Source organism: Dromaius novaehollandiae, chromosome 1 (assembly GCF_036370855.1).
Source record: "Dromaius novaehollandiae isolate bDroNov1 chromosome 1, bDroNov1.hap1, whole genome shotgun sequence".
Lineage (NCBI taxonomy): Eukaryota > Metazoa > Chordata > Aves > Casuariiformes > Dromaiidae > Dromaius > Dromaius novaehollandiae.
In genome coordinates this window covers 54,061,104-54,084,843 of record NC_088098.1, presented here as the reverse complement: position 1 = coordinate 54,084,843, position 23,740 = coordinate 54,061,104, and the positions used below count along the sequence as shown (strand labels likewise).

General features: G+C 51.2%; 1 protein-coding gene and 1 long non-coding RNA gene across 2 annotated transcripts; one reads left to right on the top strand and one right to left on the bottom strand.

Annotated features, from left to right (window-relative positions):
• Window positions 1–808: 808 nt before the first annotated feature.
• On the bottom strand, window positions 809–10,052 carry LOC135328504 (uncharacterized). The gene is made up of 3 exons (XR_010389440.1): window positions 9,955–10,052; window positions 2,782–3,079; window positions 809–1,093 (listed from the first exon to the last, which is right to left on the bottom strand). It is a non-coding gene; the product is annotated as an uncharacterized LOC135328504 (long non-coding RNA).
• A 164-nt stretch (window positions 10,053–10,216) lies between these two features.
• Window positions 10,217–22,273, top strand: GGA1 (golgi associated, gamma adaptin ear containing, ARF binding protein 1). The gene is made up of 17 exons (XM_026112574.2): window positions 10,217–10,358; window positions 11,372–11,456; window positions 12,038–12,113; window positions 12,707–12,805; window positions 14,110–14,233; window positions 14,783–14,883; window positions 15,980–16,060; window positions 16,496–16,633; window positions 16,789–16,870; window positions 17,261–17,368; window positions 17,672–17,827; window positions 18,601–18,665; window positions 18,803–18,978; window positions 19,091–19,374; window positions 19,663–19,832; window positions 20,086–20,196; window positions 20,369–22,273. Exons 1-17 carry the CDS (start codon window positions 10,328–10,330, stop codon window positions 20,477–20,479), a joined length of 1,998 nt encoding a protein of 665 aa, XP_025968359.2. The 5' UTR covers window positions 10,217–10,327; the 3' UTR covers window positions 20,480–22,273.
• The last annotated feature ends 1,467 nt before the right edge of the window (window positions 22,274–23,740 follow it).

The following is a 23,740-nucleotide window of genomic DNA, read 5'->3' as shown; positions in this document are numbered from 1 at the left end:
TCTAACCAAGCCCTGAGAGAAAAGGCAAGAGATCCCCTTACTGCTCTCACAAAAGGCTGTAGTTTCAGCTCAAAACTAATTAGACACCAAAGAATCAGCACTAGAGAAAGATGCTATGAGGGAAAAGCTTCTGTCCAATTTTGCACTCGAGGCACCAGGGAGTCTGTGCTGTAGACCAGGCCTACCAGGCCTTAGTGTCTATTCAAGGCAAAAAGAGCTGCAGAGACCATGCATTCTTTCTTAGAGTAGCAGCTGTTCACTCTGCTATTATTTCCTACTGCTTCATATAATTTGTACTCCACAGCAAGCTATTGTCCCTTTCCACTGGCTATTTATTTCCTTGAATAGCCTCTGGGGAAGAATTTCAGTGCAAGAGTAAAGAAAAAAGAAAAAAACTCTACACAATAAATACCGAGCAGTGACCTGATTTAAACCATGTTCTCTGACCTCATCTAGTGCCCTGATAAGTTCCTCCCTGTAATTCTTAGAATAAGCCACATTTCTGCCTCAGTTTCCCCCTGCTGTGAAGCCTGGCTGGGAATGCCCCCCCTGCCTTGGAGGATTACAGGGTGTATTTCAAGAAGCTGAGTCCCAGATTTTCAGAGACCCTGGGTGTGCAAAGCTTTTCTAAAAACAAGTGGGGAACATCAGCCCCTCTGAGCAATAGGTCCTACCAATGCACCCAGATCCTTGTGCAAATTCCATCACCGCATGACGGAGAACAGGCTTTGCACCACCTCCTGATGCCTGTGCTTAGTCCTCTACCTGCTATTTACAAAGATTCCCCTACAGGCTTGATAGGACCAGCTTCCCCTTTAGTACAGAGGTGTTGGTTTGCCTCTCATCAGATAATACCACAACCTTCACCCAAACTATCCCTAAACTCTGAAAACCAGCCAACTTCCTAACAGAGGAGGACTGAGAGAACAAAATGTACTTACCTCAGCCAAACACTGAAGCAAGCAGGAGACTGGATAAGCAGGTCTGTGGATCTGAAGGGTGTGTAGAGGGGAGGACCGTCCAGGAGATGTAGGAGAAGCCAAGGTAATGATGAGCACTAGGAAACTAGTGCCTATGAGCACTAACCTTCTGCCTAAGAGGTTAACCAGAGAGGAACAGCTGCTTTAGAGAAGACATCGAAGTCTCTGCAGTTGAATCAATTAAAATGGGAAGGAACAAAGGACTGGAAGATAAGGTGCAATCCCCTGCCATCCTCCATGCCCCAGCTCACTGCTTGTGCAACAGTCCTGAGCCTCGCTAGGTAATATAGAAGTAGCACCCATGCTCTGAATCTGGGCGCAAGGGATCAGAGGCCATCAGCATCTTGTAGGCTCTCTGGCAGCATCACTTCCCTTCACCTTTGGGGTGCAAATTCTTTTCCTCTGGATGTGGGGAATGAGGAGGAGGAAGGACACAGCTATTGGAAGAGCTAGAATCTTTTAAAAAACACCTAGCTCCAGGGCTAGGTGGTGCAGGGCATCAGGGAAGGAGGGAACCTGCACCACAACAGTGAAGCAGATCAAGAGTCAAAGAAAGCAGTGTAATCTCAGACCCTATCTCTTTCTCTACCGCATCAGGAAGGCTCCAGTGTCACAGTGACTGGCACTTCCCATGTCCTTGGGGAGTTCAAAGCACTTTGATGGAAGGTTTCCATCCCCATGGCCAAGTGGCCTTACAGACTGCAGGGGACATTTCTCTCAGGCAGCTCTAAAGTCTGCAGTAACACTCTTGTGCGGTACAAGCTGTGCAAGGGGAGGGGAGGAAGGTGGTTCGTGTGCATGAAAGCTGGTTCATAAGACATCAAAGCCATTTCATCAGCCCAAGCAGCCAGATGATTCATGTCATATGGGTCCTCAGCTTGCCTGAGGGACAGGAGAATGGACTGGCACTTGGGGGGGGGGGGGGGGGGAAGGGAGGTCAGAGGACTGATTACATGCCACCCAATTCCGTTTCCAGTCTTCATTTCTCTAATGCCTTCCTTCATGGGGGCAGGCCAGGAATGTGGATTGTGAGAAAGGCTTTCAAAAACATGCCTGGAGATAAAAAATGCGCTTATGTTGAAAGCTTCCCCACTAGCAAAGCAGAAGATACATAGACGGTTCATGGCTCCCCCCTGTCTCGCACCTCTGGGACCTCCCTGCTTATGCCAGACTTGCTGGATGAGATATCATTAGCTAAACAGGAAAAATCATCACCCACAGAGCTCTCCACAAAGGATCAGCTTTATAAGGTCTTATGCTCCACTTGCATCTTGCACCAGAAGAGAAAGATCTCCAACAGCTTTATCTTACCACTGGGTAAGGAAGATGGCAACTTCCTCATTTTGCACATGAGGAAACTGAGGTGCAAATACCCAAGCATATATCGAAATACAACTGTCCTTGTTTGGATTCTCATCTCAATAGCCAGATTTGCAAAATAGCCAGATTTGCAAAATACAGCTTTGCAAACCTGTCCCAGAAGCTGAATGTAAGTTGGGCACCTTTGGCTAATGTACTCCAGATACTGGAGATGCTGATTTCTCACCATGCCATCTAATATCAGTAGGAGGTATTGGGCATTTAGTGCCTCTGAAAAAAATCAGCCCTCAAGTATGTCCAAATAAGTCCAAAAACCAGAGGCATTCAGAAAGAATGGACTCCTTCCAAAAATGTTAAGCCAGGGGACTTCCAAGATGCCCCAAGTCCAACTCCCCCTGATCATTTCCCACAATAAAGACAATAAGAGGCCAACTGGATGGAACTCAAACAAGCAAAAAAGAAATGCAGAATTGCACCATACACAAAACATCCATGGGGACCTCCCTCAGTCAAGCTTGGAGCAGCCATCACAGATTCAACCCCACACAGCAGCAAGGGGGTGCAGTGAGAGGGAGTGCTGAGTTGCTGTGCACACAGTCCATCCCGCACGGGAAGAACAAGGCTGCTGGCAGTGCACTACTTGCTTTGAGCGTTTCTCACAGGCTCCAGCACTAGCCAAGGCGGGTTGGACAACTCTGAGGACTTGCAGGAAGCCTTCAGACAAGCAGAATCTGTCTGAGTCACACACACGAGGAGTGATGCCAAGGGTGGCTCATCCACTGGAAAAAAAAAAGAGAGAGAGAAAAAAAGAAATGCTAAAGGAGAAATAGCAAGTTTTGAAAAGCCACAAGAATTAACAGCTTATGGGCTAGAAAGGAAAGCAAATAAAAAAGTCTGTTCTTCCATCATCACATCACTAAACCCTAGTCTTCCCCACCCTGCGAAGTGGCAAGCCACCTTAACTCCCATCACCCTTGAGGGTCTGAGGGGGCTATCAGCTTCTGATCCAAGATTGTGGCTGAAGCCTGCAGGGAAGGGGGTTGTCAAGTCAAAACTATCTGTTGCTCTGAAATTAGTTTGAACAGATTCCCTTTGATGGCACTGCAAAATGAAACAGTAAAAACCAAACCAGCTGGAAATGGAAAAGAAAAGCTGCTAAAAAAAGGGAATCAAAATCCCAAAATGACTGGCTCAGTGCAGGAAATGGGCTTCTAAAGAGGGAACTGCAGCCATCTAGAAAAGACCTAAGAAAAGATCAGGCCCACACAACTGTCTCCCCCTGTTCCTGTCCCCACCCCCCATTCCCAGAGAAGGACACCAGAAATAAAGGGACCAATGAACCTTTAGAGTGAGCTGCAGGGAAAAGAGCTGAACCTGACCTGCAACCACTACAGGAGCCCAGGGAAACAATTCTGTTGTTAGCAAAGTGCAGAGGAGGTTCCAGCTCCACTCTCAAGGACATTAGGAGCGCTAGATTACATTTTCCCTACTCCCCAGTGAAGAACCACAGCCATAGCCTTGCTTTGAGTTTCCACCTGGGTGAAAGAGCTTTTAAAGGCACCAGCAGAGCCTGCTTGGTCACAACAATGCCAAGAGCTTTTTAATCTCCTCACAGTACTACAGGGAGGGGGACAGCAACTGCTTTGCACTGCCGGGACATCCTGTTTCCCTTTCCAGCACTATACTGGGCACTATGGGACACCCCTTGCATTTCGGGATACACTATTTTCTCAACCAGTCCCGCAGGATTATCTTGTCCCTTCTCTTGACTGCTCCTTCATCCTCTACTCCTGCTTTTGACCCATTCCATGTAGCCACATATCCAGTCAGCAGTATATAAGCCCTCATTTGACCACAGTGGATGTTTATTTTGTGTTCTCAGTGGCTGTGCCATGCTGTTTATTCTCCCTGGCTGTCCTTCCCTTCCCTCCAGTTTGTGCCTCTTTGCTGTTGTTATTTTCTCCACCGCTTACAATACATCCAGGCAAGAACATGGCTGTGTATCTCTGGCTGCCCCCAGGTTCCTTCACACTGCTCCCCACAAGACCCCTGCTGCAGTGAGGCAGATTAATTGCTTTTATTGCAGTCAGATTCCTGGATGGAGAACACTTGTCCCAAGAGGGGGAAAAGAGTATTACAAGCTAAATGCTTTGAACACTGCTCACACCAGACAAATCATATCATATCCCAGGCTGAACAGCCCCAAACACATTGCCGTTCACTGTTCAACAAAGAGACTTGCCAAACCAGGAGATCTGGTAAGAACAATGTGAGGAACGGTGCCCGTAACTGCAAGGCAAGTTCCCGTCTGCAGGCAGATAGCTTATCTCTTCTGTCAAGATGGGACATGCATCAATGTCTACTGCACAACAGCACGGAAAAGCTAGTGGAGACCTGCTCTCTGGTCCCGAACATGCACGTAGCACCTCTTACAACACTGTCCCTGAGGAACATCTCTATTACTCACTCCATCTCATTAGGAAAGGGGTGTGAATCTTTCCTGAACAGCTCTGACAGAGACACAGCTCCCCAAGGACCCTGCTCAGGATGAGCTGGAAAGTCCTAGACACCAGCAACCAGCTGTTAGCAGGAGCAGTGCAGTAGCTAAGTGTGGCTCACATAGAGGGAAGAGGTCTCATGCCTCTAGTTCAAGCCAGGCTGCGACACGGTTGCTTTCAGCTGCGTTAACTCCCACCGCACACCCTCCTCCTAAAATCCAGAGTGCCGCTACGAGGAGGGCCCAGGTAGGATGCAAGGCACTCTGAGTGAGGACAAAGATGGAAAGAGGAACAGCCTCTGTGGGGGACATCTCCTCATTCTGCACAGAGGAAGCTGGGGCTTCAAATCGGTGACTGCAAAGGTGTGACATGGTTGCAGTGAGAGCCAGAATGTGCATGTTCCCTCAGAAAAGCCTGCCGAGCTAAGGGGGAACATGGTGTGCAGCCAGCACAGACCAAAAGCATTTCAGGCAGTGTGCTAACAATTACATGGTGTGAGCCATCCAGAGGCTGTGCTCAGGCCTTGCCCTGCTCCTGTTGCATTTACTAACACAGATGAAGCCACACTGACCAGAAATGAGCCTATAAAGGCCAGGCCCACCCTAGGAAATATGTAGACTCTGCATCTGCTGCCTCCTCCTCTTCAGTCTCAGCTTCTTTTCATTTCTAACTCCACATCTGCCATACCCCAGCACTGGGTTCACTCCGCCCTGCTGCTCCACCCTGCCTCTCTGCTGCCAAAGCAGGCCTAAAGCTGGCTGCAATGCCAAGTGGAAAGGAAGGAGCAGCCAGGCTGGAGGCAGAGCCATCAGACTGCCTCCTCCTGCTGTTTCACAGTCCAGACTTAAGCCAGCACTGAAGTTTCCTAGGGAACCTGACGCAGCTGCTGCCAAACCAGGATCACCAGCAACGTAGGTTTTTCAAGCCTGGGCCAAAAACTGCCTATTCAAGCTCATCAGATGTCAAACCTGAGCCAGCTGCACAACTGAGAGCATGGGGGGCACCCCACAGAGGGAATGCCTCCTCCCTGTGCTGCTTTGTAAAGAGAGGCTGGACAAAGCTGCATCTCTGAGCACCCCAGATTGCTGCTAAACCAAACATCCCCAGCAAACGCTTCACTAAGTCACACTTCATTGTCACCGCAATGCAGGGATGTATTAATCATCCAGGCTTGGGGATTTGCTGCATTTGGGCTCCCTGATTTGCTCCAGGATTCCTAGCTTCATCTCACTGATCTATGCTCGGCTGCCCATGTAAAATGCCTTTGCAACAGGACTTTTCCCCTTCTCCCTCCTGCTGCTCTTTAGAGCTAAACTATCTCAGCAAAATCCAGGTTCTTAAAACAGTCTTCCAGTACTTGTGCTTTCTAATTATTCCCCTTCCATCTGCTAGAGATAACACTGCAAGTCAGAGCTAGACCTAGAGGGAGAACAGGTGAATCTGTTCACCTTTTCAACTGCCTCTCTCAGCACTTAAATCCTGAGTGCACTTTGCTGGTGTCTGTTCCAGTCTGGAGCTATCTCACCAACAAATGACTTCACTGAAGATCCCCCTTGCGGACTCGGGCCTTTGATGCTTGCTTCAGCCTAGTAAATTTAAGCAATTCTCTCTAAACTGGCAGATCTTCCTCTCCCTGTTCTGTTTTTGGCTTACACAGATACATAATCTAACAGCCCCCAGGCCAAGAATATAACTAGGGTTTCTATCCTGTTTTCTTTTTTCTTTGCCTGCTGCACATACCGTTTCTCAGCAGCAGCAGCCACAGCAGCAGTTTTCTGATGCTCTCAGAGCATCCTCTGCCTGTCCCGGACTCTCCTGGCAAGTCACTATCTGCAACAGTAAATCCAGCTGAGCCTTCCCTGGGGGGTAGCTGGACATTGTCACTTCCTAGAATGGACGGGAGGGCACCACTGACGACTTAGTCAAGGTCTGAAAGGAGGGTTTGAATACGAGGAAGCAACAACCTGTACAGCTCACCTCAAACTAACGCTGGCCTATGCTTCTCTTGCTTCCAGATCTTGCAGATCCAGTTGTTACTGGTAAAATGACAGAATCAACATGGAGAGGAAATTTTGAATACAGAGGTCAAGGCAACTCGCCAAAGGAAGCAAGTGAAATTATCTTCATGCTAACAACTGGGGAAACTGAGGCAGCAAGTATGCATGTGCATTTCCTAAAGTCTTACTCTAAGACATGCTCAATGGCAGAGATCTAGCAGGCAGATTTCCTGATCCCTTATTCAATATTCTAGTCCCTCATTCTGCTCCTCTAATAATAGAACAATCTCTTTGATCACTAGCAACAGGTCTTCCTACAGCAAAAAGGGAAATGTTGAAAGAAATGGAAAGGAACAACTCCAGTGGATGACTGCATACCACAAGAAAGTGCTGCATGTGAAAGGGAAGAAGAAATTTCCTATTAGATTAAAGGAGCTCGAACCTGCTCTTCCTCTGCAGAAATATGCAACTCTGTACTTGCCTCTCTAATTGCAACCCTCCACTGGGAAAGGTACTTAGAAGTATTGTGAAAGAAGAGAGCTTAGCCAAGGTCAGGGAATAGTACAGCTGCAAATCCAGAGGATTGTGTAAGAGATGCATGGTCTGAGGTGATGTCAGGAGAAGAGATGCCAGCCCTGTTTCAAGAGAAAGTAGCAGAGGTAACTGAGCCAAAAAGCCAGGAACTGTCTGCTGCAGTCAGCTGGAGCAGGCAAATAAGAAGAGTGATCAAGGGACCGCAATACAGCGTTTCGGGAAAGTGAAAGGTCTCCAACAGAACAACTTGCCAAAGAAAGAGGAACCTGCCGGGAGAGACGGAAGCTAACATCACAGGCCAGAGCCAACAGCCCAGCAGGAAGTGCACAGGAACTCTTGCTACTGCACATAAGCACACGTGAAAGATATTGCATGGCTCATATGCAGACACACAAGACTAAAAAAACAAACACCAGAACAGACTGAGGGTGACAGAGTGGTTCTGGCAGGCTGAAGATGACTAGGTGGGTAGTCTCACCTGCCTGGGAAACCCCTCTTCCAGGTGACCAAGTCACTCATGCAGACCTCCTCTCCTTCCCAATTACTAGTCACTTTGTTTTGTGATTCACTACATCTGCAGTTTCACGGGCAGCAAGAGCATTTTCTGAATTGATGTTAACCAAACAGCCAGTCTCCTGCCTGCTACTGCCCTCTGTGGGACAGTGTGCAGCAAGCCTGACAAACCCGGGATCACAAACCCTTCTCCCATCACAAGCTTTTATGTTACTGGCATGCAAACTACCCAGGCCTCCGGCTTGAGCCTAAACACTTTTCTCCGCAACCAGCTACAAGATAATTATAGTTCTAGTATTTTTATTCTGGATCAGTGTTAATTACAATATAGGGTGTTTCACTCCATTAGGCTTCAAATCTGGTTTGGGATTCCAGCTGCCAGCAAAAATAAAATGAGGGACAAGAGAAAGGTTTTTCTCACGCATCATCTAACCACTGTTGCAAGGAGGAAAATGCAGTTTGTTTGCTGATAGATCCAGTGGAAAACTCAGATCTCTTCCTTCTTTTGCACTTAGGGCCCTCATCACATGGAAAGCAGATGTAATCAAAGTGGTAAGATTCTTAAGTTTAGGAGAAAGAAAAGAAAGGTCTGAAAGGCTGTTGCAAACATAAATGTTATGCCTGAGTTCATTCACCATTGTTTGTGACCAGCTGAAAAGAGGTGCAGCCTTCTATTCATCTTACGCTTAGTAACAACTGGGTGTTGCCAAAGACAGGAAAGTAAACACCTCAAGACTTGGACAGATCGAAACTCCTGCAACAGGGAGCTGTGAAACCCCAAACTGAAACCACTGCTTCAGAGGCATGATCTCTTTGTGGGTCAGGGAGAGGAGATACCCACCTTCTTCGCAGTTCTAACATGACCTAGAATGCAAGATGTACACCCCAGTCTCTTAAAGACAATTTAAGAATTCTCAGAAAATCAAAGAGGTAGAAATGAAAGGCAGGATTGGCTCATAAGATTAAAATAACTCACGTAAAACATGCCTGAACACAGCAGAGGGAAGGATGTGGCAATTTTCTATGAAAGGCATTTTTAAAAAAGGCTTTGTGATGTAAGGGAGTAACAGTTAAAAAAAGAACAACACTTGAGTGTCAAAAAAAGTAGTTTTTAATGGCCAAAAAGTCCCCCCAAAAAAACAATGACTACCCAGAAGGAAAAGACATTAGGTGTGACACCAAAGCAGTTCCCTCCTCTACCATCTGTGGGATTAACTCTATAAACATGCCCACAATGAGTAACCCTACACAGGACCACTCTGAGTCATACGTCTGTCTCCAGGATTAGACTTTCTAAGGCTGAATAGGCTGCAACATACTCTCATCCTTATCGCTGACACTTCAACAGGGCCAGCCTCAGCAGATGCTTTGAACACCACCGTGGATGCAGTGCACAAGATGTTCGTCAAACAAGTGGAGAACTATGCTCCCAAAGGCTCTCAAGCTGGCACCTTTCACCAGCATTAACTTAAGACAAATACAAAACAAAACAAATCATTGCATACAGAACATACGCTGTTCTTTCCAAGACCACTGGTGCACAGACTAGACAAGCAATGCTCATTAAACATCACAATTAACACTGGCCCGGATTACTGGAGCTGCAAGGAGAAAAAGGACAAGTGGAGTTTAAATTTCTAAGGACCCTGGCTTTTTCCAGAACTTTTTTTTTCCCCTCTCACCTCACAGCTGTTAAAACATAGAGGAGAAAGTCCAGCCCCATGTAGGGAAGAAAGGATTTCTACTTAAAGAAGCTTCTAGCCAGGACACAGGATAAAGAGAAGTTCATTTGCCGGTATGTATAATTCCTCCTAAAACATCCGCACCCACCCCCCCGGGGCCCTGTATAACTCATTAAGCACAGAAGAAAACCCCCTCGCGCCGCGGCCGTTAAACTGCCCGGACCGGACCCCGCCCGCCGTGGGGCGGGGGAGAGGGGCGAGGGAGGCGGGGCGGGGGGGAGGGGAGGGGAGGGGAGGGAAGGGGAGGTGCGCGCGCGCGCGCCCGCATGCACTGCGCATGCGCCCCGCCCCTCTCCCTTGTCCTTTGAAAGGACACGCGGCTTCCCCGCGAGGCGGAAGTGTTCTGTCTCTGTGCCGGAAGTGACCTCACCTGCAAGCACAAAGGCTCTCTTCCTTAGGAGCGTGTTTGATATGTCGGCTGGCTTCCGGCGCTCTAGCCTATCCTGTCTTCGCTCACTCTGTTTGTTCTAGAGCTGGAAGCCTTCCGCTTCCTCTCTGGTCTTGTGCCCTTCTTTCCCCCATGCGCCGAGCTCTATGGTGGTCGTGCCAGGCAGCTCGGCAGAGGGCGCGCTGGACTCTCGGGGGCGGTCTGTGCCGATGACTTCCGGCTCTCTATGGTGAGGCTGGCGGAGCGGCGCTCTAGACGGTTCTGGGCGCCCTCGATGGCTCGGCAGCGCCGGGCCGGGTGGGCGGTCGGCGGCGCGGCGCTGCCCCGTTGAGGAGAGCGGCGGGGCCCGGCCGCCATGGAGCCCGAGACGCTGGAGGCGCGGATCAGTGAGTGCCGCGGGGACAGGGCCCCTCCTCGGGGCACGGCCCGGCCCGGCCGCGCCGCCTTCGGCCTCCTGGCTGCCCCCGCAGGGCGGGGGAAGGGGGGTGTGGGGATGCCACCGCGGGGTGTGGGGGGGTGCAGGTATACCGGGTGAACACTGGGGGGTATGGGTCTGGGGGGTGCACACTGGGGGGTGTACGGTATAGGGAGGTATAGGTCTGTGGGGTGCACCCACCAGGGTGCACGCACTGGGCTGTGCAAGGTGTGGTGGGGGATGTGCAGGGGGGCAGGGCTACGGGGTGTACGCGTCGGGGTGTGCAAGGTGTGAAGGGGTGCAGGAATACGGAGTGCATACGCAGGGGTGTGCAGGGCGCTGATGGGGTGCATGCACAGATGTGCCAGGTGGGGGGTGCGGGCACGTTAGGGATATGCACAGAGGGGTACGTGAGGGGGTTGCAAGGATCTAGGGGAATGAGCACTGGGATACGCAAAGTGTGAGAGGCTGTGAGGATGTGGGGGAGGGTTTGTGTTTGTGTTGGGGTGTGCAAGGTGTGAGGAGGCTGCAGGTATGTGGAGAGGGAGTGGGAGGGTACACGCTGGGGTGTGCAAAGTGTGAGAGCATGTGTGCGTACGTGGGAAGAGTGCATCTTAATGCAAATCAAGGCATCAGGGATGTGTACGAAGGGTGGATGGATGTGCCTGTGTGCACGTGTGGTGTCTGTGGACGGGTCCATGCACCTGAGGGTGGTGTCCGTGTGGTAACGATGGGACTATGTGCATTGCTGCCCTGGAGAACAGTGTAAGCGCACTGACAGGGAGGTGGTGGTGAAAGAGTTTGTGCACAGGGCTTGTGTGTGAAGACATGGATGCCCAGGGTGTATGTTTTTCTGTGCACACTGTGCTCCACTGATGCACTCGATGGGGCTGACTGAGAGGGAATCGGAGTAATATTACCCCTAATGTCCCCAGGGAGGGGGGTTGGGGAGACCTTCTCACTTTCCTTTTCTCCCTTCTGCAGACAGAGCCACAAATCCCCTGAACAAGGACCTGGACTGGGATGGTATCAATGCTTTCTGTGAGCAGCTTAATAAGGAGCTAGAGGGGTAAGTGTGCTGCTTCTTTTCCCCAGGCTGCTTTGGATCATGGGCTTGGATTGTCATCTGCTGCCTGGTAAAATTCAGTGGGATTATCCTGAGGGCTGAATAGGCATGAAGTGCCTGAAAGTAGTGTGGGGGGGATCCTGGTCCTCTAAGGAACAGGAGGAGAGTTTTCAGCAGATGGCACACTTCCACCTGAGATGGTACAGAGGGCAGCTACACAGCTGCTCTGGAGATGTGCTGTGGGGAACAGCAGATCTGAGATCCTAGGAGTTCAAAGTCCTTTACCTTAGTGTTGCAATTGTATTCCCACGCATGGGGTTCCTCTCTGCTTTAGAGACTCCTTAGAGCTTCATGTAGATTTGCCTTTTTTTGTCTCCAGCAGCTGTGATATAGCTGTGCTTTACTCCAGAGAAAGCTGTCTTAGTATAATAAAGAAGGTTCTCATAAGTTTTTGAAGTGGCCTGAGGCCTTATCAGTACCTTAAACTTGCAACATGCTTTTCACCCTTGGGTACTCAGATGGAAGCACAGGTACCAGCCTTCTCATCATTAACCAGCTAGCTTTTTTCCCCCCACTCCTTCCAGTCCTCCACTTGCTACCCGACTTCTTGCCCACAAGATCCAGTCTCCGCAGGAATGGGAAGCTATCCAGGCCCTCACGGTAAGGGCATTTGCAGGCTGTAGAACTAGATGGAGGGCCAGGGTGTGGAGTTGCTTCAGTTTGACTTGAGGAGCAAGGGAAGCTTTGAACTCCTGAGTGCCTGTCTTGGTCTGAGAAAGTCCTGATACATCTGGGCTCTTGTGTGGGAGGGGCTGAAGATGGTTGCACAGGAGTGGAGTGGGTGGCTGCTAGGAAAGGTCTTGATTCTGGGAAAGATCATGGCCTACTGAACACCGTGGTCCAGAGCCTGTTGAAGTCAGTGGGAAGCTTTTTGTTCCCTTGATCATATTCTGGATTTGTGCTGTGAAACCTGAGCGTCTGTGAGCTCTCGCTCTCCACCTCAGTGATGGCTGTACACACTAAGGTTATCCCCTTCCATGGACTGCCTAGCCACCTCTGCAAAGACTGATCCCAAAGAGGAAATTTTCCTTGCTACCCTGGGAGGGTGATTGGCACCCCAGGAGGGGAAGTGGGTGTCCGTCCTGGCTGCAGTGAGGGTAGCCGCAAGCTCTGTGCCTGGCAGGGGGTAGCCAGAGAGGGCTGGCTCCCAAGTCTACTGACCCTGTGCCGGGTCACCCGGCCCCTCTCCCCAGGTGCTGGAGTCCTGCATGAAGAGCTGTGGCAAACGCTTCCACGACGAGGTGGGCAAGTTTCGCTTCCTCAATGAGCTCATCAAAGTGGTGTCACCCAAGGTGGGTCCCAGGGGATTGCACTGGAGGGGACTAAAGCCTGGTGGCAGTAGGGCTTTGGGAAGAAGTGACCGAGCAGAAAGGCTGGGTATACACTGGGATATGGGGAGAACAGGACAATACTAGGAAGAGATGTAGTCCTTATTCCCTGGTGAGTTTCCCAGTAAGAAAGTGAGCTTTTACCCCTCTGCTCCAGGCTGATTCTTGATGCAGGAAGTTCAGGACCAGCTAGACACAATGCAGCTAATGCTTGTGAGGCTCCTGAGCTCACTGTGTGCCGGGAGTCACGTTACTTATGTCTCCATTGGGCCTTGTCTGTGCTGCATGTGCTTGGGAACCTTTTTCAGCCCTGACACCATGACTACATCTCTCCAGGATGTCTCAGCCTCGTTGTGACCCTATAAGAGGACAGGTCGAGGCCTAGTCAGTGGTGCTCTGGAGAGTCCATCTGAAGCACTGAAAGTCATTACCTGCTCCTCTGTTGCTGTTCCCACAGCAGAACAAGTTGTGCATGCTCCTCTCTCCAATCAGGCCAGTTAGCTCACGTCACCAGCAGATACAGAGTTAAGGGAACATGAACCAAATAAGACTAGGAAGAACCTTTGTCAGTCACAGCTTCTGACCTGTGGTGATGAACAGCCAGGAACAGTAACACCCTAAAGTCCTCTTGCTAGGTGCCCTAGAGGGTATGTGTACACCTTAGGTCACTGGTCTCTGGTGGCTTATTCATGTTGCTTCCACAAGTGCACAGCAGACCCATTGGACAAGGGCAAAGGATGCTTGCATGGCAGAAGGAAAGCTGTAGAATTTGGACATCTCACTGCTGATTGCTGTTTGTGTGGGATCTGTGCAGCCACAAAGGGTGTCAGGCACTCTGTGCCAGAGAGTGCAGCTGAGGAAAAAGTGCTGGGCCCCAAGGACTGTTGCCCACAGTCCTTCCCCTCCAAGCCCTGCTGTCTGCTCAATCCTGAAGGGCTGCTTTGCAAAGCATCTCCTTTTGGCAGTACCTTTTGGCAGTTTCCTTCAGAAAGTAACAAAGATCCACCTGAGCCTTCCCACTTGTCCCTGGGTGTTGCTGAGGGGCTACTGGCCCAGCATTTCTCTCACTTGTTATGTTTCCTGTGCTGGAAACCAAGCATAGCAGGGGTATGTTGCAAGGGCCTCGTGGGCTTTCCTGCTTGCTTCCTCTTTCCTCGTCCTAGTGCCGTTGGGAACTATCTCACTTCTCCTGGGGGAGGGGATGAAGACACCAGGTTTGCAACAGCTCAGATCAGCTCCAAGCCACCTCTTCTCTCTTTTTCTTCTAGTATCTTGGCAGCCGGACACCAGAAAAAGTGAAGTCAAAGATCTTGGAGCTGATGTACAGCTGGACATTAGGGCTGCCTCACGAGGTGAAGATCTCTGAAGCCTACCAGATGCTGAAGAAACAAGGTGAGAGGCAGTGGACTGGTGAGGGAGGACTGACTTAAGGTTTTTTCCCTCCCATCCTTTTTTGTCCAGGCAGAGCCTGAAAGAGATTCTTTTTTTTTTTCTTTCTTTTTTTTTTTTCCTTATGCTCAGAGCCAGCACATCCATGGCTCTGTCTCAGCAACAGGGGCAGGAAAAGAAATGGGTGCCTTGGCGATCCTAGCTGCACAGGGATTGTTGCTTGTGATCTGAATTGCTTCATGGGTTGGAGGGGATATCTGTCTCCTCCCTACTGGAGAGGGGGCACTGGAAGGAGTTGGGGCTGCAGCACTATGAGTGCTCTGGCAGTAGACTTTGGATTTTTCAGAGGAGACAGGATATTGATGGGGAGGTTCTTGACAAAAAAAAGAATTGCTATGGAAACACAGTCCAGGATCATGGATGGCAGGAACAGACCCAAATCCCCTTAGTCCCAGCTGAGTTTGGGCCATTGGAGAAGAAATATCCTAGGTGACAGTGTCATCCCCCCCAGCGGGTAAGGCTTCATGACCTCTCCATCGGTCTCTACTGCAGGAATTGTGAAATGTGACCCAAAACTGCCTGATGATGCTCCTTTTCCACCACCTCCTCCTCGGCCCAAGAACATCATCTTTGATGATGAAGAGAAATCCAAGGTAAGGGCTCTGTTCAGGGAGAGGGTCAGAAGTCAGCATCTCCCCCCCTCCAGGATCTCCTGTCCCGCTGAAGGTCCAGAAAGAGTCAAGGCCCCTGCTCCTTGTGCCATGCTTCAGGAAGTGCATCACAGGAATGCTGAGGGCCTGCACCTAAGTCAGGACTAAGGAAATGGCCAGAGATAGGGTATGTAGATCTGTTTGACCTCTGGAGCTCTCAGCTGCAGGATGCTGCAAAAGGTGAAGTGCTGTGACATTAGCCCAGCAGGTTCTGGGAGGCTCGCTGGTGTGCTGTCCCTAGTGTGCTGAGTTATCTGGCTATGTGGTCTAAATTGATCCCAGACCCACATGCTGTTACTGTAATCTCTTCCCCACCCCCACCCCTGCAATCTGTTTATTGGCCAACTGCTTATACCCTCGTGTACCCATCCTATATTGCCTTTCCTTGGGTCACCACTCAGATAAACTTCTCTGCTTTATTAATGGTGATATGTTTAAGCAAGTTTTGGGCTCCTCTGGTTCTAGTTCTGAAGCAGAGATGTGATCAAAGTTTGTTGTATGAGATAATTTTTTGCCTTTGTGGGCCCTTTCCCCAAGGAGGTGTCATGGAGAACATACCAGTGAGGATTTGTAGGTGGCCTGTGGAACTGTTCACTGAGTAAGGTGTGTGAGGAAAATTGGAGCTCTGCCTCTTTACCAATTACAGCTGCAAAAGGAGTGTGTAAAGAGGTCTGAATAGGAGTCCATTACAGTCCTGTGGCAATTCCCTGTGTTAACCCAGTTTTTCTCTTTCCCAGTACTAATATTGCTGTGCTTCTGGGTCTCTGCAGTGCATAACCAGCAGGCTGGGGCAGGTTTTGAATGCAGGGGATTTTCAAGCCTCTATTACCACAACAGGGGGAAGAAGACCAGTTGCGCTTTTTCTCTCCTTGGTCTCTGATAGCCCACAAGTGATCCAGCTAGGTTTTCAAGTGGTTGTTGTCATCCCCTGCCTCAGCCAGATTTGGGTTTGCTGGGGACTTCACTGGCTCTAGTATTGCCAGAGTGATTCTGGCTGCCACCCCTCAGCTTGGGCTTAAAGGTGTCTTCTCTTTTGCAGATACTGGCTCGTCTTCTGAAAAGCTCCCATCCCGAGGACCTCCGGGCTGCCAACAAGCTCATCAAGGAGATGGTTCAGGAGGTGTGGCTGGGGAGAAGTCGGGGGGGGGGAGGGGGGCATGATCTGGGTGCTGATGCTTGGAGCCAGGGGAAGGGAATCAGGGCATTGAGTCTCTGTCCTCATGCAGGCACATGGAGCTTCTGCCCAGAACTTTGCAGTAGGTGCCAAAGAGTCTCTGTGCAAATTCTGCTATGCCTTGGCTTCTAGGAGGAACAGCTCTGGGCACTTTCTGTGGCACAAGCCCTGCTGCAGCACTAGATCTGCAGCAGATCCACCCCATCTGGCAAGTGCTGGACCAGAGATGATCTGAAGTTTTCCACTGGTGTGGGAGCTCTTTTGGGGGCAGTGTTGCTGTGCTTTAGTCCAGGGAATTGGTGTGTAGGCTGGCCCAGCTTTCTTTCTCCCCAAGTTGTGGACAAGAGCAAAGACACCCCTCCCAATCTGGTTGCCCTCCAGGACCAGAAACGCATGGAGAAGATCTCCAAGAGGGTGAATGCCATTGAGGAGGTGAACAACAATGTGAAGCTGCTGACAGAGATGGTGACCAGCTACAGCAAGGGAGAGACAACAGAGAGCAATGAGGACCTAATGAAGGTGAGGAAAAGCCATCTCGGCATTTTTCTGGGGCTTAACACTGATGGGTGGGTGCAGTCTTTCACCCCAGCCCTCCTAAGTTCTTCCTGCCTGTTTTGCACCCCTAGCTGAGCTTCCTGCTTACCACCTCAGTGCCCCTTTCTCCTCTTCCCCAGGAGCTGTATCAGCGCTGTGAGCGCATGAGGCCCATGCTTTTCCGACTTGCCAGTGACACAGAAGACAATGATGAAGCTCTAGGTAAGCAGACCTGGCCCTGCTCCCTTCATCTTCTCCCAGGGAATCTCTGCTCAGGCTGCCCATGGCATGGCTTTTCTCAGCAGCTGCCATTCTGTTTGAGGTTAGTTAATCTGTGCTTGCTGCTGAGCAGGGGCACGTGACGCCAATCAGCAGCATTACAGACTTCTTTCACTTCACTGTAGGAATAGCGCTTGCACTTGCCCTCCTGAGAGTGCTGTGGAGGTGTCAATGCACCCCCATACTCCTTGCAGCAACAATGGCAAAAATGCTATTTGCAGTGAGTTGCTATCAGCTCTTTGGGCCTTGCTTTCAAGGAAGAGTGGGGTGTTAAAGTCATGCTCTTCATTTCTTACCTCTCTTCAAACTTACTTCCCACCTATTCCATTTCAGCGGAGATCCTGCAAGCCAATGACAACCTGACACAGGTGATCAATCTCTACAAGCAGCTTGTGCGGGGAGAAGAAATCAACGGGGAGACTGTGGCTGGTCCCCTTCGAGGTGTGGAGGCCGGGCAGATGGGGATGGGAAGATCCGGCACAGGGGCCCTGTTGCTGGTTTTCTCTAGTGTAAGAGAAGATTTTGAGAGATGTGGAAAGGTGAAACATGCAGGAGGTCAAAGTGATGTTGATGAGATGAGGAAATGGCCAGTGGAGATGACTGATGCATGAAGAGAGGGAGTTGAAGGGGAGAGCAGAAAGGGGGAATTCCCTTTCCCAGGTGTGAGGAGGGATGGGAGCTGGCTGTCCACACACTAAGAGGCCCAAGAGAGTTTCTTTCTCTCACCCCGTTCCTTCTTTGCAGGCAGCACTTCAGCGCTTCTGGATCTGTCAGGTCTAGACCTTCCAGCAACAGGTCCTTCCTACCCAGCCTTGCCCACCCTCTCACGTGGCTCAGCAGTCCCTGTGCCTGACCAAGCTGGCTCTGTCTCCCTGCTGGATGATGAACTCATGTCTTTAGGTGAGAAGAGCGGAGCAAAAGCTCTGAATGAGAGTCTGAGTGGATGGTTCATCTGATGTAGGAGCATGAGTGAGGGATGGCTCTGGGAGAGGTGAATTGAGAAAGACCAAGAGGTGATCCTCACTTAGTGTGAGGTAGAAAGGAAGGAAAAACCCTGATTTGATTCTGAGCTTCAGTTCCCATGGTGTTTTCCTGACTAATCAGGGAAAACCTGCAGTGATCTGCCCTCTGCTTTGTTCTCGAAAAACTGACCTGGCAGGTAAATCAAGAGTGATGCAATGCCCATCACCAGATGGGATCACAAGGGTGGGCCACCCCCACCTCTTGGTGTTTACTCCTTGGAGTTGACAGTAGACACACAGGACTTGCAGAACGGCTCATGTGGAAGCCTTGTGAGGTGCCAATCCTAGAAGGCTCTAGAATCCAGTTTTTCTGAGTGTGTGTCTGTCTCCCAAGGTAAATGATTTGGGTACAACAGTGTGAACTAGACATCCTCCACATGCAAGTGCAAATGGAGATTGCCGACCCAGTAGTATTTACGTCTGTGCCAGTTGCACTGGGAACTAGAGTGTGAGAGAAACAACACTATCATCCTTCCTGCTCCTTCCCATGCAGGGATGGGGCTAGAGATGGGGAGCATATTGGTAGTTCTGCCCTGTTGCTTGTGTGTCCTGCCTGACCAGAGATGTCAGTTACATGTGCCTTATTCAGGCCCCATTTAGTGCCCTTACCAACTTGACAGCAAGGCTTCATGTTTGCTTTTTCCCTGGCAGGTCTGAATGACCCAGCACCACCTCCTGCCCAGGCTGGTGACAGCAGTGGCTGGAACAGCTTCCAGGTAACATGCTGGGAGCCATGGAAGCAGGTGGGGCGGGTGGTGAAAGCAACATGTGGAACAGGTAAGGAGGAATCCCTGATCTGATGGCTATGCTGATATGACTGCTTGGGGGGCTCTCCTGTGCATTGTCTCTGCAGTCATCGGATAGCAGCGAGTTTGGCATCGCCCCTATCACAGCAACACCACCAATCAAAGCAGATGCTGGCACGTCCTCCCCGAAACCTTCTTTCACCAGTGGCCTGCATGACCTAGACCTCCTGGGCAAGACTCTGCTGCAACAGTCTCTGCCTCCAGAGTCACAACAAGTGCGGTGGTAAGCGAGAACAGAGCAATCTTGCATCTTTGACCATCTCTTCTGTTTCTGGGGTGCTGGACACAGGTATTCCAGTGCCCTGTTTGATTCCTTGCTCTCTCTTACCATACAGGGAGAAGCAGCAGCCACCTCCACGGCTCACCCTGAGGGATTTACAGAACAAGAGCAGCTCTGGCACCACGGCCCACGCTTCCAGTCCCCTGCCTGTGCTCCAGAGTGTTTCTCCCAACCCCACGCTGCCCCCGGCCTCAGAGCTGCCTGCCCCTGCAACGCTTCCAAAAGCTGCCACCACACCAACAGGAAGTACTCCGGTCCCACCACGGTCTCCTGCCACTACCCTGCCACAGGAGATCTCGCTGGCCAACATCACTGTGCCTCTGGAGTCAATCAAACCCAGTAAGTAGGCTGGAAGAGTGGGACAAGTTTGGGGGTGGATGGACTGTTCGGAAGAGAACCAGACAAATCAGGGAAAAAGCACCTGGAGAGGGTATGAAGAGGGTGGAACAAACTGCATGTACAAGGAATGGAGGAATATGAGGAAACTTCTTGCCTTTTGGATTTTTGGGAGGTTGAAGAGGAGTGGCATCTTTTAACCCAAACTCCACACAAGGGACTATGGGGAGAGTTTGCTGCAGGGCCAGTTCCCTCCTGGCTGACTGGTGCCTGTCCCTGCCTTTCCCACAGGCAGCATCCTCCCTGTGACGGTGTATGATCGGCACGGCTTCCGCGTCCTCTTCCACTTCGCTAAAGATGCCCTGCCCGAGAGGCCTGATGTGCTTGTGGTGGTGATCTCTATGCTCAGCACAGCCCCGCAGCCAATCCGCAACATTGTCTTTCAATCTGCTGTCCCCAAGGTAAGGGGGCTGCTGGGGCTCAGGTGTCCCAAACTAAGCTGCCATGTGATCCTTCCTTTGTAGGAAAGGCAGGGTGGGTGGAGAGCGCTCTGAGGGGCTGAGAGCAAGTTGTATTACCCTCAGATTAGCAGGGACCAGCACAATACCTCTCTCTTTGACTACAGAGTGGAAGCTCCCTAAATACTTGGTGGGAGCAGGGCCTTTGGCAGCCAAGTCCCTCTCTCAGGTACATGGGATGTTGTTCTTTCCCTAGGTGATGAAAGTGAAGCTGCAGCCTCCCTCGGGCACAGAGCTGCCAGCATTCAACCCCATTGTCCATCCTAGTGCCATCACACAAGTCCTGCTGCTCGCTAACCCGCAGAAGGTAACCGTGCTATCCCTGGGGCAGGAGCAGGCTGGTCTTGTTGCCTAGGCAAGGCCTGGCTCCCCTTTCCCCTGTCCCTATTCCTTATGCTCACTGCAGCTTTCTAGACATCTGTGCCTCGTGCCTTTCCGCTCCTGTTCTTGACTGCTTTTCTTTTCTCTCTCATCTCCAGGAGAAAGTGAGGCTACGATACAAGCTGACCTTCACCATGGGAGAGCAAACCTACAATGAAATGGGGGATGTGGACCAGTTCCCCCCACCAGACTCCTGGGGAAACCTCTAGAGCCACCCCTTGCAGGCACTACTCTGCAGAGTCCTTGGGAAGCCAGCTCTGCAAGGCTGCAGCACCCTGAGGAGATGGGGAGGGTGGGTGGGGGCTGCTGCTCACACTCTATTCTCCAGATGGCTGGGCAAGGGCCAGAGGGAGCATGCCTGAAGGATGAGAGCAGAGATGCCAGGAGATGTTCATCCAGTGTGACTAGGAGTGGAGTTGAAAGCTTACTGTGGGTGAACAGTTGCCTTCCCTGCTCTTCTGAAGGCTTCCTTCCCTCCCCAATTTGTTCATCTTCTCTTCTAACCCTGCTTTCCTCCTTTAGGTGCAGTGGGGAACAAGGATGGGGAGCTTTAGCAGACTCAGCCTGGAGCAAAGGCCTAGTAAATGAAGATCCTTTTCCTTTTCTGTCCCCTCCATCCTTCCTGACCCTTCAGCTGCTTCACGCTCTGCAGTGCTCCCTCTCGTTAGCAAATGCTGAGCTCAGATGGGTTCCCCCTACCCCCCACTTCTTCAAGCTGGGTACCAGTGGTTCCCTGTCTGCTGGGATTTTCACAGCCAGCTCTGGGACATGAGGCTGAACAGGGACTGGGCTGGGGTCAGTGTCTTTCCAGCACCAGAGAGCAGGTAGCTGTCCTTGCTTGAGTTGGGAGGGGGAGTAGTCTTCTGTGTCCCCCTCCCTCCAGCTGCAGGCAGAGCTGTTGGGCTGGGAGAGGGACCCTGGGGTTAGGAACCTGTTGGGTTCAGGGCTGGGAAGAGCTTACTCTATGCCTGCCCTGACTACATCATCTCTGTAGCTCCTTGGCTCCTAGCACTGAACCCAGCAGGGAGGAAGCACACACCTTTCCCGTATGCTTTATCTACTACAGCAACCATTTGGGATCGCTGTTGGACTATCGTAACTGTTTGTCCTGTGTGCCAACCCTGAAAGGGGCATGTTTCAAAGGGGCCTTCTTTAGGGGTTTAAGTCTTCCCATAGCCTCTGAGTCCTGTCAGACAGAGGGAAGGGAAGCAGCAAGTCATCCTACTCCCCCTGGCTATGCTAAACAGTTTGGTTAGGAGGGTTTTATGAGGGTTTTTTTTAGCTCTTTGATTTCTTCTTGCAGCTGGGAAAGGGATGGGCTGGAGTTGGGGAGAGACTGGACGGACACCAGCCCATCTCCAGGCGACACCACTAAGGAACTGCACTGGGAGCGCAGGTCCTCACTGGGGCGGGCAGTATGACTGTGCCTTGTGCACCTTTGCCTGCAGCAGTGGGCAGGGGGTTCGTCCCAGGCACTCGATCACTGTGACACAAGAGCAGGGATCTGCAGGCACAGAGGAGACCAGGGGGTGGCATGTCCAGAGCAATCCCCATTCTGATCGGACTTGTGACCACAGGAGCTGCTTCCCTTCCCTAAGGTGGTTTTAACTGGGCCTGATTTTAGAGGTGTAAGCAAACTGCATCTTGTATCGGCTTGCTAGGTGTAGAAGGAGCATGTGTGAGATGGAGGACGGTGGGTGGTGCTCGTTCTTGGCTTGGGGGCAGTGAAGGTGAGAGGTCTCGGAGCTGGGTGTGTTGTGTGGTAGAGGAGAGGGGGAAGCAAGGTCTCTTTGCTGGGGTTCTGCTGTGTCTTACTTCCCTTTCTGGTCTCTTTTCAGGGTTTTGTATGGGTTTTTTCTTTGCAGATCTTGTTTGGTTCTTGAACAGACTTGTATATATTTTCAGTGCAAATTCTGTAAATTGAAAAAACAAAGATTTAAAACAAAACGCCCGGCGCGAATAATCTGCTGTATTTATGGGAAATAAAGAGAGTTCTTTCCTGATCTTTTTCCCTGTGCCTTTTGACCCAGGGAATGAATTTTCCCCTCATCCTCCTGGACTTCAGAGAAGTTGTTTCTACCCTGAGAGTGGTAGGTTACAGGCACAAGTGTCTTAGGCTCAAATCCTACCACTGCTCTCATCTATTTAATCCCCCTGGCTGTCCCTGCTTGCAGGAGTGGGGAGAGTGGAATTGTGGAAGTCCCCCAGCTGCTCTCAATTCCTGTTTGAGAGCAAGTCACTTCCATGCTGAGAGCTGGGTGCTGCCTGCTTCCCTCCCCTGCCGTGGGTGGAGGAGAAGGTGGGCAGGGGTTGGTGCCCAGCAGTCTGCAGGGGTCGGGGGGGGGGGGGGGGAGCTTGGGGTTGGGGTGGCCATGAAGGGCTGCCTGCCCCCTTGCTCAAGCACAGCCTGCGTGGCTGTTAGCAGGCAGGCAGCTGCTGCTTGTAGGAGTACTTCCTCTTCCCCAGGGCTGCCTCTCAGAAACAGCTCCATGAGGCAGTTTTGTTGCAAGCTTGCAAGGGTGGTGGGGTGGAGGGAGAGGGGGTCTGTTCTGAGAAGCAGCAGGGATGTTCTCCCTACTGAAGGCTATGGTGTGGGAACAGATCTGTCCACAGCGCCCCTTGTGCCTTGCCAAGATGTTGTGTGGGAGGAAAGAGGCCTCGGCCTGGTCACTACATTACGCAGTGCTGCCCAGGGAGTTGTTTGGTTTGCATGGAGGTTTGGGTGAGCCCTTTTGCACCTTCGCAATAGGTCCTTGGAGACTTTGTCTGCTTGCAGTCAGCATGATGCCCCTTAGGAGCACCTGTGGGGCTTTTTAGCTGAGTAGCAGGTGTGCCTTTCCATGTTGCCCCAGGTTTAGAGCAAGGTGGTGTTGGGGCAGGAAGAGTGGGGCTCCATTTACGAGTCCTACCTTGAAAAGGGAGATGCCAGCAGCACTTCTGCTACACGCTCACTGGAGTCTCACCCTTCAAGACAGGTGGAGGAGCAGAGCGCAGGACCTCCACTCTGAGCTACCCATTTGGAGACTGCAGGGCGCAGGTGCAGTGGCCCTTCCGCCTCTTTTTCCTTTGCTGTTTGTCTCATCTGCTCATGAGCTGACCACTTCCTGTCTGGGCTCTGATGCTAGTTCCTTTGCCAGCCACATAACTTGGCCACCAACACCCTCTCTTAGTGCAGAGCAAGGAAAGTCCCAGCTGCAGGTAGCCAGAAATGAGAAGAGGTTTATATCTCATAGAGCAGGAGTGAAGGAGTGGCTTAAACAATCTACCTCCCAGAGCTTTAGAAGAAAGCTGAGCCTTGATGCTGTGGGATGCTTTAGCTCTGCAGAGAGCAGGCAGCACCCGAGCCTGGGAACCTGGAGCTTGTGGTCCCTGTGCAACTGTGCAAGGGAGGTGCTGCTCTGTGCTTTGCCCAGCCGCCACGCTCAGATGAGCGTTGTCACAGGAGGCGGGAGCAGAGAGGAAGGGGGCCG

Coding starts and splice junctions, on each gene's coding strand:
- GGA1 (XM_026112574.2), top strand. CDS start 10,328: ATGGAGCCCGAGACGCTGGAGGCGCGGATCA. Junction 12,114..12,706: donor AAGCTATCCAGGCCCTCACG/GTAAGGGCATTT, acceptor CCCTCTCCCCAG/GTGCTGGAGTCCTGCATGAA. Junction 14,884..15,979: donor ATGATGAAGAGAAATCCAAG/GTAAGGGCTCTG, acceptor TCTCTTTTGCAG/ATACTGGCTCGTCTTCTGAA.